Consider the following 13,048-nt stretch of genomic DNA (forward strand, 5'->3'; position numbering starts at 1 on the left):
AATTAATTTCAACCAATTAATTGAAAAGATTTGACTAAGAATTATTCATCTACAAATCACACATTGTTAAGGTACTTCTTTCATGGGCTGTCATGAATGTTTGAATTTGACCTTCAGGCTGTTTCTCAATCTCACACAAAGCTATTGTATTCACCGTTTGTGTTACATGGAAAAAAAGAAAGTTGGATTTGGAAAGACGAAGGTGAGTAGATAAAAGTAAAGTAAAGGTAGAGAGCAGAATGGTCTTTTTTTTTTTTTTTTTGAACTATTCCTTTAATTCTTAAAAGATGACCAAGTACCTGTGCGGTACAGCTCAGTCGCACCTCTGAAGAAACGTGGCAGGGCTGCCTCGAGCATCATGATAAAATCCTCCAGCTCCTCAGTCACTCCCACAAGCAGATACTCATTCACCAAATTATACTTGGCCTGCTCGAGAGCCCACCTACTGCCAACATTCCTGCACAAACAGACACACAAGATCATTTCCAGCTCCTACATACAGCAGTTTAGAGAACAAATCAGTAAAGAGTAAATCAATCAATTTGTCTAATGCGAACGAGCATTACATGAAAAACAGAGTAACAGGCTGCTCATATTACCCACCAGCACTCAGAGTAATGGCCACAGAAGAACGGGATCTGTAACCAAAGCTTCTCAGGAGCGCAGTCAGAACCTCCTGATGACACACACTCATCAAATGTCTGAAAAACATTCACACATATTGCATCTTAGCATGCACATGGGGAGAAAATTAATAGTTACTTTGAATAATAGTTCAAAAAGATAATACCTTTTTGTCCCCCTGCTTTCTCCGCCTGAGACCTGGCCGATAATCGTCTCCAAATCGGAGAAAATAGTAGTAAGACACCAACCTCTCGATAGGGTCCCGCACAATGTTGATGTAAACCGGCTTCCCCTTGACTCCAAACCTATTCAGGTAAACATTATTTTATATTATATTATAATTTATTTTATATTATATTATGTTATATATTATGTGGAGTCCACTCCACAAGACACCTGTCAAAATGCTTATTTTTTTTACATTTTGTTCTAAATTCTTAATTTTCCATGTTCTTCGTTACAATTATATTATCACCACAACAATCTGTGAAAAAAAAATCTAAATTGAATAAAAATTTCTAAATTTCAATATATGCTATGTTCCTTTTGATCATGTAAAACAAAACAAAAATAAAACCAAAAACAAACCAAAACAAAAAATTCTGATTTCAGATTTCAAATCCACAAGAAAAAATAAAAACGTTCCACTTTCAACCACTAGAGTGCAGCACTTAAACGTATCTTCTCACATCAGTAAATTAGTCTGATGGATGTCCCATTTTACAGGAAAAGACAACAACAAATGTGCTATTAGATAAGGACTTGTGTGCCTTAAGAACACATATAACCATATTAACTACGGTGAAGTGTAGTGCAATTGCTTCCAGTGATCGTAGTGATGGTTTTGTATCAATCCAGCAAAACTTACTTTGTGAAGTCCAGGTAGGCGACATGGCCGTGGTAGAAACCTGGTTTCATTTCTCGCCAGGATGTCACATTCCTTACAAACCTCATCTGTAAGCACAAGATAACACATTCGATTTGTCCCTGTACAGTTTATAAACCTCTAAATGTATTTTACTGCATGTGTGATATGCCCCCATCATTCAAGCATCAGCGATATCCAAATCTCAAATAACAATCTCGCACTGACGTACTGCATCTGTCACGGGCTGCTAAACCAACCAGCCAAGAGACTACTTAATGCAAACACATTTCAGCAATGTTTTCTCCAAACATCCTCCCCATAGTCCCACAGCTGTACTCCGCTGGGAGGGAAAGGTTGTACCATCTGCACCGTCGAAAGGCTTTGTTGAAAGCTAGACTGGATATTACCTTGGCAAAATCACAGACAAATAACACCTTCCCTCCCCCTGCTCCGAGGCATATTATTTCGTGGATGGCAATGACGTGAATACAAATGTAAACATACGCTCATGATCGCAGACTGACAAAGCCACATGCTGTGTTGAATAATGTTGTTGACACATGTGAGGTCAAAATGATGCGGGAATGCTTTATTTGAAGGGAGCACCTTCAACTCTGCAAATAAAACTCAAGATTGCTTTCTGTTAGCTGACAACACGTTACCCTATATAACAATACATGTGATGAATAGAGAATCGTCTTTCTTTGCTGTTGTCAACAAGAGCTGCAATTCATTCTTTGTTCTTCTTTTTATCTATCGGTTCAGCGCTACTTGTCACACAAAGGCACAGTAGCATTGTGGATATTGACAGTAGGTTATGAATTATGGAGGTGGAGCCTGAGATGAGACTGCTTGTTAGACAGAAACGCAGGGCCGCTACGCTAACATCACCTGGACTGTCAGAGTGAGAATTGAGCAAAAGACCAATCGGAATGTCATCAGTACAAGCACAATACACCTCTGCACCTCTGGTCTGAACTGCACAACTTAAGTGTGTCTGTAAAATATGCCCAATAGCTGGCATTTTCATATACAGTATCTGGCTATTTAATTATTACACTGTGTAAGCATTTTTGAGCGAATGGCTGCTGAAAATCCAGCTTTGCAATCACAGGATTCACATATAGAAAGAACACTTTAAATGTGGTTTTACATAGTATACTTTAAATGAACAAAAAACAGTTATGGATTTAAAAAGGGACTCAGCTGAACCACAAAAGGACACTGGCTCCTTTTAGGGTGTTCTGAGTTCATATGAAGTGTTCATATACAGTTATATAAACCCTTGGATCATTTGGAGTGCTCAAACGAGCTAGGTGTGACAATCTCATTAATCTCTTTGACGACTCGTATGAGTGGACTTGCAAAACTTAAGAATTATGTTCACATAATTGGACTAAAATGTTAAATAATCTCATAATATTCACAGAAATGGCAAACATTTTGATGTAATGTAATGGCGCTTTTCCATTGCATGGTACTTTTTTAGTACCACCTCAGTTGAGGTAACCAAGCGAGCTGTACCGATACTAAAATGTGACGTATAAACACTGCAGATCACTGATTGGTCATTGGATTGGTTACTGATTGGTCAACAGCCACCGCAGTATCATTTGTTGCTTTCAACGACCGTCGCACGCAACTTTAAAAAAAAAAGAAATGGCTGTATAGTGGTCAGTAGACGAGGTGGTGGCGCAACTAAAATTATCAGTCTATAATCCCACCCACTTTGAAGCAGTACTAAACTGCAGTGGAAAAGCAAAAGTCAAGCGAGCAGAGTCGTATCACGCAGTGGAAAATAGGGTTGGGCCGATAGACAATGCCATCGTCCATCGCCGATGGCTGACACACATCACGATGTTAAGCTGACATCGTGATACACCCCCCACCCACCACCATCACCACCACCACCACCTCTCCCGCAATCCGCCACATCCCAGTTCTGTGTTTGGAAAGGAAATGGAGTGTACTACAGAAACCCTAAAGGGAATAAATAGCCTACGAGATGGGAGGATAAAAAAAATATTTCAATACTTTTTCTCGCAATTATATCGTTTGGTAAGTATAGGCGACTGTATATAAATTGCGGGCATCAGGGATCCGCTATTGAAACCACTTTCGATTGCGCGCTCTCATTTTACTTTCACTTTTGAGATTCGCGATCACAAGGACTCTATACTATGGAGCGGCAGTACTTACCACACATTTGACAAGATTAGATGTTTGTCATTGGTGCTCAGGATCAGCAAATCATTCGCCATCGTCCTATCAGACATTTCTCCTTACTCTGTGTAGGTGGTAAGTGAACTTTCATGTACTGTAATGCAAAAGACTACCGCTAGCAAGCGGCTAACCTTTTAGTGGCTCCGTATAAGGCGTTATTTGTTTCACACTTCGGGCACACCCCTCACCCCCCCACCCCCCGATGTTATCGTCCATCACGATGTTTCACTGTAGACATCGTCCGATGCCAATTTGGTAGACATCGCCCAACCCTAGTGGAAAAGTGGCATAAGCTGAATGTAATGTAGTGGACATGTTACCTGATCCTGCAGGGACATGACCGGATTATTCTTGGTGGTGTTGATGTGGAGAACATGGAAACGGTTCTTTCCACACAGGTCATATGCAATGTTGGTGAAGGAGGTGCTGGCAGTCTTGGGCACACGGTTATAGATGATGATCAGATCCTCAATCTCAGGCAATGCAGGAGAGTCCCGCAAGCCGTCCCGTGTCCGTCTCTGCAAGCCGTCCCGTGTCTGTCTCTGCTCCACCTCTCGCACCTCGTGTCTGGCCATGGTGCGCTCTGCAGGAGAGAGAAGATGATCATATTTACATCTACAAACATGCATTTATCTTTATTTTATTTTTTATTTGCAAAAACCCTAAAATTATACAAATACTATTGTACACTTAAATACTTCTGTAGAATTTCTACAGATTTAAAGGGACAGTTCACCCAAAAATTGTCATCATCTACTCACTCTCATGTCTTTCCAAACCTGTATGGCTTAATTTCTTCTGTGGTACTTGTGGAACAGTGGTACTTCTTGTGGTACTATGTTGGTGACCAAGCATTTTTCCTTTCCCATTGACTTCCCATTCACTGAATGGTTACCAACATTCTTCAAAATATCTTCTTTTACGTACGTTCCACAGAAGACTGATGACATAATTTTCATTTTAGGTGGACTAATCCCTTCAAATACTGTTTACTAGGGGTGTGACGAGATCTCGTGGCACGAGATCTCGCGAGATCCGATGTGCGACCAGTCAGATCTCGCGAGAACGTGACGATATCCTCGCGCAGACCTTTCAGATATATTTCGGTTCAGACGCGCGGTTTCATTTACTACACACTTACTGAAGCACGCCTGACACTGGTGGTGATTTCAGCGTCTGCCGTCTCACTAAATGAGGACGTAAACACATGAACAACATCTACAGAACTGCTCTGAGAGTCACTTTATGAGCATTTTAGCGTTTGATTTGAGTAAAACTAGCATCATATCTCATACACAGGACTGTAAAGGTATTCACGGCAACCCGTCAAAATAAAAGTCCTGTTTGATTTGAAGACATCGTGCCTATAACAATTTTTCAGTAGAATGTACATAGCCTATACTACTACTACTACTACTAAAATTAAACAAACATTATTTTTTAAGGAATAATCACACAAAACATTTCTTCCATGTTTTAATTTTAATAGTAAATCCCCTTTGTTTGCCAAAAAATCTTGTTTGCTTAATTTTCAATAATTACAGTTAAACAATAATTAATTTCAATAATTACAAAAAAAAGACTATTTTTCCCTATATATGTCATCATTGAGGATTTCTTTAAAAAAGTCAAAAAATCTCGTCTCGTCTCTTGGGATAAGTGTCTCGTCACACCCCTACTGTTTACCTAAAGTGACCTAACGTATATGCACACAGATCTTGAATATGTCATGGTAGACAAAGCCAAAACATGGTTTAGGTCATCCTTGTGCACATTTTTTTGGGGTGGGGGAGGGTTGGGGTGGAAAGTATCTGAAACATCTAATTATGCCATGTTATGCCTGACATTTAGAAATAAATTGAGTTCATCTGACCTTAGATTGTAATAAATATGCCAATAGAGCTGCAGAATGTATTCTCTATTTTAAAATACTCTATAATCATGATGATCAAAGTTTAATTGCAGGGAGAACTGTAGATTATGCAAATCCATCCATCTGCAAATTTAATGCAAGTAGCTGGTGGGAAATGTAGCTGTAAAGTTTAAGTATTTTCAGAGAGAGAGAGAGAGAGAGAGAGAGAGAGACTACAGCCAATAAATCTGGGGCAGCTAAAGATCTGTAAAGGTTCCCAACAGTCCCTTCAGCCACCTGTTGATTTAGGCGACAGAAAACAGCAGCAGGATGAAAAGGCCTGAATAATGGATTGAGAGGAGAAAACAAAGCAAGCAGTTTCAGTAGCAGTGTGTGTTCTGCTTTATGTACACACACCCTCACACTCAACACAATAACTTCACGCCAGTAGTAAGATGTCAAGAGAATTGTGCACCATAAAATCCCTCAGCTTTCAGTTTCAATGTACTGGCATGACAAATAATTGTACATTTATATTGCTATATTACCAAAGAATTTGCAGCTCAGCTGCTTAAAATGGTGCAAAGAAAGTGTAATGTAACATACACAAGTAGAGAAAAATATCAAAAAGACAAAACATGTAGTATACATATAGTAATAATAGTATAAATGTAGTAATAATTACCCTGTATATTGAATAATATCAGAAAAATTTGCAACTGAGAACCACTTGCCTACAAGAGAGAATGGCTTAAAAATTCCACTTTTGAGCTGGTATGCATTTTTTCTTATTTCATAGGTTTTTAGTTACATTCTGGAAGCTGCAGAAATTGACGGTGGAGACAATAAGGGACTATACAAGATAATCACAGAGACACTTACAGTTCAAATCACTGTAAGATGAAGAGTTTACAATTTTTTAAATCTAAAACCTAGAATATAGTATCCGTTTCACAGCTTCCCACACACACACACACACACACACAAAATAATAATAATAAAAAAAACATAAGTAATTAAATAGAAATCATTTTCAATTAACTGTAATTTCCATATCAGTGTATACCTAAGAATAATTGAAGCATATTTTCTTTACACATATTCATAACTGAAAGTTTTTCACAAAAATGTATTCATATTCATTTAAAATTAAATACTTACAGTTTTGTATTTATACTTTTATGTTTGGCAGCCGTTTCCATTCTTCAAAATCTGCCATGAAAGGGAAGCACATTGCACCTGAAGCTCAATGTGTGTCTTGAGTGAAGAACAGTGGGTCACCAATCAGATACAATGTGAATCATTTAGACTTTTCAATCTGTTTCTTTCTGGCCAAACTGTGAACAGATGTGCGGGTCTGAGCTGGTCACACTCTACTGTCTAAAGGAAGCACTGCTCACAAATTTTCAGTGTCTTTAAAGTGCTTTTAAAAGACACCAGTGTCTCATAAGGGACCAACACTCAACAAAACAAGATTTCCCTTGCGGTTCATGTGGAGCCAAGAGACTTCAGGATGAAAACACCAAACGGTATACAGACAAAATCCTCTATACACAACAAAGCCAATAACTTATCTCTTTACAATGCAATTTCCAATTTTAATAAATGAATACCACATTATTACCATCTGATGCATCACTGTACAGTGTCATAGTTATACCACAGTACTTGTTTAGTATGAAAGGAGAACAAAAAAGGAAATAAAACTGGATATTGTGCATTGTAGTAGATTTGCAATTTTACACAATGATAAACAATAGACTTTCATTACACAAAGCCACTTAAATTTGACTTAAATAGGATAATCTCTTCTGAAGTGTAAACAAACTAAATAACAGTGGAATTGTACGCTCTGTGCACTAATAATGGAAATGCACAGTGATCCCGAAAACAAAAGCCAAGCTAAAAAATAATGAAATCTCTCCCAAGTCATCACGCTGTATCATATGCTCATTTTACACACAGCAATTACACAAAACTCAGTTTGCTAATAGACTCATCAGTCTTCAACAGAGCACGCCTACCAGTGCATAAAATAAGCCACTTAAAATATTGATCAAGTCTTAACAAGCTTCCATGCATCAGCTGTGCTGCTCTAAAGCATCCTCCACCGCAGAGGACCCTAACCACACTCAGCCTGACATCTCATCTACATCACATCCATTCAGTCTGACATCCCATCTAACTAGGACACTATCCCAAATCAACATAGCTGTCTACACTGTGATTGACACAAAGCACCAAAACTAGAATGCTCCCCTAACACGTATCCTCACCAGCAACAACACTACATTTTGTTGGATGCTTGTTTGGTTTTTTATTTCTGAGAATCATACCACAGCCCTGCCCACATTGAAAGCAGCCAACAACATAAAAATGTTAAAGGGGTCATATGATGCGATTTCAAGTTTTCCTTTCTCTTTGGAGTGTTACAAGCTCTTGGTGCATAAAGAAGATCTGTAAAGTTGCAAACACTAAAGTCTCAAATCCAAAGAGATATTCTTTATAAAAGTTAAGAGTCAACCACACCTACCTAAAACGGCTCATTCTAACACGCCCCCACATGTCTACGTCACTATGTGGAAATATTAGCATAATGCCGCCCAAATGTGCACGCAAAGAAAGAAGCCGTGGTTTCATGAACAGCTGTAGTGTTGATGCAGCCATGTCAGGGAGAGCTGTGTGTTTCAGTGGTGACCCCTTTAAATCAAAATAATATCATAAAAATGTGTACTTATGAAGTACGTATATGTAAGTAAGTTATGTACACTACCATTCAAAAGTCAGTAAGATTTGTTGGTAACACTTTAGAATAGGGAACACATATTCATTATTAACTAAGAGTTTTCCCTGAACAAACTCCTAATTTGCTGATTATTAATAGTTAGAAAGGTAGTTGTTAAGTTTAGGTATGGGGTGGATTAAGGGATCTAAAATACGGTCATGCAGAATAAGGGATTAATATGTGATTTATAATTACTAATAAACAGTCAATATGCTAGTAATATGCATGCGATATGCAACTAATTAATAGCAAAACTGTGGTCCTTAAAATAAAGTGTTACCCATTTTTTATATGAAACATCAGATGATCTAGTAAAAAATGACTGGTGTCAGTATTGGCACGATCGGTTATTGCTCATTTAGTGAAGCAACACAGATCAAGGGTATAATGTATTCTCTCCCACAACCTACATTTTAGAAATTTGAGTGGATTGAATACAATTAAATTGTGACAAAATGTTCAACAACTGTGTATCTTCAGCTCATGTTAGGGTCATTTCTGCAGTTTGGTCATGCAGAATAAGGCATTAATATGTGCTTTATAAGTACTAATAAACAGCCAGTATGCTAGTAATATGCATGCTAATAAGCAACAAATTAATAGCTAAAATTTTATCCTTAAAGTAAAGTGTTACCAATTTTTTTTTTAAGAAATGAATACTATTATTTAGCAATATTTTAGATGCAAAGTCGGCAACACCAAAGCTCCAAAAGTATCAAAAAAATTATTTTTTAAAAAGACTGTCGCATAGCATATGTGACGTTTCGAGCACGCAGGCTCTTCATCAGACAAATGAACAACACTGATATCGCAAACTTTATAGGCCTACCTCCAGGTGATCAAAGGTCACATGACCATACAATATTATCGTGATAATAATAATACCAAAACAATAACATATCAACCTTGGACATCAACTGAAGACTGCAGTAAAGGCAGATAAATATTCAGCTTTACCATCACAGGAATTTATTACATTTTAAAAAGTTATATATAACAGAAAATAAAATATTTTAGAGTAGTTATTTCACAATAGTATGGTTTACAATGTTAACGGTTTAAAATAATATATAAATGTATATTAAACATTAAACGTGAACAAAAAGTATCTGATTGTGGAAGTTTGGATATACTACGACCAATCCACAAGTTCCACAAAAAAAAAAAAAAAAAATTTAAACATTTGGATCCCACTCCATCACGGAAGAGATAAAAATACATAAATGTGCTTTACAATGTGCAGTGCATTGTGGGTGAGAGATAACTTTTCCAACCACTTTTGATATATACATATAAATACTACACTATAGAAATTGGTGATGAAATTCTTCTATGAAAAGAACATACATATAATTTTCCATGAAAAATAAACAATATCTAAAAAAAAGTTACAATATTTTAAGGTTTCCCTATTACAGTGCAATTATACAATTAAGTACTGATTAATATTAATTAACAGCATGTTTTGTAATATTACTAGGTTGTCCTTGACCGTAGCAACTGTCTACTGCAACAAAATAGTTTATAATGATTATAAAATTATATATAATAAGAAACTAGAAATGGAAATTGTCGGAGAAACGAGGCTGGATTCAGATGCGGGTACAACAAAGGCTTTATAGAACAGAGAAATCACCGCGGGCAATGAGTGCCTTCGCGGACAGTCAGTGTGGACGTGGAACTCCCAACCACCCAGATGGGGGGAAAGCAGCTTGCTAATCCGAGCGAGAGGCTGAGCAGCCCAACAACGAGACCGCAGAGTCCCAGGGTAGGCGGATGCCGGAGGACGCCCACGGGTTCCTGCACGCACAGAGAGGTGCGGGAGATACAACAAACAGCTACGAGCACTGGAGCCTGGACGAGACAAGACAGGGCAGGTAAACGATACTAACATAGACAGTCAGAGCAAGGGAATAATCACAACAATCTGACAAAAGGCAGAGAAACACGAGGAGCTATAAGGAGAAGCTAATGAGAAGACCAGAACCAGGTGTGAAACAAGGGGCGAGCAGATAACAAGGAGGGCGGGGAAACAATCATGCTGACATATGCGCACGTGGCGAGCTGTCAAAACAACCATGCACCACAACACACAACACAGAGACAACAAGAAACAGGTGATCAGACCCGAGACCCGACAGGAAATGGTTAGTTTTGTCATGCCATTTCAATCTCAGCATAGAGTGCAGCCATACAGCAGTAAAAAAAAAAAGCATCATAGATAAAAAGTTGGGAGTGTAATAGGCAAGAAGTGATGAAGCCTGAAACCTGAGCTGTGGTGTTTGTCCTCTGCTGGCACTAACAGAAGGCTGAAACTGCTCTTAATGGAGAGCGATGGAGATGGCTCAGTTGTGTCATTGCACATAACGTCCATTACAGCTCCACAGCCTTCCAACTCCCTCCAGCTTCTTTACATACTCACAACAAGAATGCATTTCTCACACTCATGCATCTTAGTTTTCATCTATCTGAAGCTCAGCTCTTCTTCCGAGAACAGCAAAAAGGGAGAGGCCAGCAGGCACGGTTGCATTGCTCATCTTAATTAGTAAAACAACCTGCTCTTTCCTGACACGCAAACGACTTTCCAGGTGATTAAGCCTTTGATGATGTTAAGAGGAGGATGCATAATTACAAGTGAAGCTGTTTGAGGCGTTTTTGCTTTTGTAATGAAAGCAAGGTCTGATGGGAGCTCATTAACATCTAGGCGCATCTCTTATTCTCTCTGGTTTCTGTTCTGCACAGTAGAGGGCAGCATCAAGCTGCCAGGTAGCCAAATTGGCAGGGGCTTTGAGAGGGGTTTCCCTCATGGGGAGGCTCAGCAGGTTTCATCCACAAATTAATGCTACACAGAACTGATCGACCATCAGAATTGATCAACTGCTGTCCTCATCTCCATATCAGTAAATCATTTGATGGGAAGACGGAAACAAACTGGACTTTTTGTATAAAATTAGGTTCTACTGATCATGTTATTAGTGTAAATTATTAATGTAAACCATAGCTAGTGTAGCTTACATCTCCTTCGCATAGTATGTGTTCATGCAGGATTTTAGGAGGAAGTGTGACCTAGTATTTAAAGATCTAGACAAGAAGCAAGGGTTGTAGGGTTCCAACCCTGCACGCTTCAAGATACATGAACAATCATACTGTGCTTTTGTGTAAAACTTAAAAGGATAGTTCACACAAAAAATTTAATTCTGTCATCATTTACTCGCCCTCATGCTCATACCTATGCAATTCTTTTTTTCTGTAGGCATTTTAAATACAATAACTGTATACAAATATAAATATATCAATGTAAATATATTTTTATATTAAATATATATTTGAAAAAATATATATTTCTGAAGAAAAATAGGCCTAACACATCACTCACTCTCAGGTTGTTACAAAACCTATAGGATTTTTTTTTCCATAGAACACAAAATTACAAATTTAGAAAAATGTTCTGGCTGCTCTTTTTCATATAAGCTTCATATCATTTTCTCTGCCAAGTTTAAATATGCAGATATGCTAAATATATATGGCAAGTCTTACAGTAAATAAATGACATAATTTTGGTGTAGTTCCACACAAAGGAATTGTATGGCTTGAGGATAGTTGGAATAGTATTCATTATGGAGAAACATCTTCAAAATTTCCCCTATAGTAGTCAAAGAAAAGACTTTATAGATGGTGCGTATGTTATGACAATTTTCTTTTACATAATTTTTATGAACAGATGAGCATTGATGGGACTAAAATCTAAACTGTTTGAAGGGCTTTATGGTTACTTTATTTACAAGTTCATATCCAGCAGGTGGCTCTCATCTGGAATGAACTGGAAGTCAGAGATTCAATGTTGTTTGGGTATTCTGTATGTACACCTAAAGGCTTTGAAATACATCAGATGCATGTTACAGCATCTAATCTGCAAGGAATGAACAAATGTTACATGTTAAGAAAGGGGTCAGAGCGGTCATGCTCGGTGGAAGACAGGAAGAGAGATATGTCAGCTTAATATTTTGATATCTACCCTTTCTCCAATACCTGTATGCCCTTTCCCTCAAATAATGGCTGAAGTTCCTTTCCATCCCCCCACCAGCTGTGCCCTATTCTGTACCTTTATTTATTATCCTAATCCAGTGCCTTTCCTCTGAAGAAAAAGCTCTAGAGAAGTCATAAGCTAGTTAAATAGTGTAGTTGAAAAGGTGCCACTATCAAAGATTAGCCGCTGGAATTCAAGCCTTTGTTGTTGCTCTCATGAGGCAGTACCGAACTGCAGCGCTGAAGTTCACCTCAGTACCACAAGCAGCAGGAAGAGCACTATTGTGTGCTTGGAATAAGAGGTATGTGATCAGCAGAGCAGATCTCTCATCTCTGAGCGATGACAGCAGTCTTTAAATGTGTATAAGCACGCCTGCACATGTGAGGATAGTCTCTATGACACTCTGTCAGTTTTGAAGCTCATTCAAACATGACAAGACAGTTTCCTGCTTGAAACTGGAAAACAAACCTATATTAAAGGGGTCCTATTATGCTTTTTCACTTTTTTAATTTTAGTCAGTGTGTAGTGTGTATGTTTGGGCATAAAAAAGATCTAGAAAGTTACAAATCTCAAAGTCCACTCCAAAGGGAGATATTTCGTTTTTTAAAAAATCCCTTTTCAAGAACTACAACGAACGGCTCGTTTGGACTACAGCATTTGTTTTCCGGG

General features: G+C 38.1%; 1 protein-coding gene across 1 annotated transcript in view; it reads right to left on the minus strand.

Moving 5' to 3' along the window:
- Positions 1 to 251: 251 nt before the first annotated feature.
- Positions 252 to 13,048, minus strand: part of LOC107751310 (heparan sulfate 2-O-sulfotransferase 1-like) — a 74,371-nt gene continuing 61,574 nt past the window's right edge. The window contains exons 2-6 of the mRNA XM_016566986.1: positions 4,036 to 4,298; positions 1,493 to 1,578; positions 791 to 929; positions 604 to 701; positions 252 to 457 (exon numbers count right to left, since the gene is read on the minus strand). Of these exons, the coding sequence (XP_016422472.1) occupies positions 274 to 457; positions 604 to 701; positions 791 to 929; positions 1,493 to 1,578; positions 4,036 to 4,298 (770 nt within the window). The 3' untranslated portion in view covers positions 252 to 273. The remainder of the gene's footprint in view (positions 458 to 603; positions 702 to 790; positions 930 to 1,492; positions 1,579 to 4,035; positions 4,299 to 13,048) is intronic.

Source organism: Sinocyclocheilus rhinocerous, unplaced genomic scaffold (assembly GCF_001515625.1).
Source record: "Sinocyclocheilus rhinocerous isolate Xijiao unplaced genomic scaffold, SAMN03320098_v1.1 scaffold2981, whole genome shotgun sequence".
Taxonomy (NCBI): Eukaryota; Metazoa; Chordata; class Actinopteri; order Cypriniformes; family Cyprinidae; genus Sinocyclocheilus; species Sinocyclocheilus rhinocerous.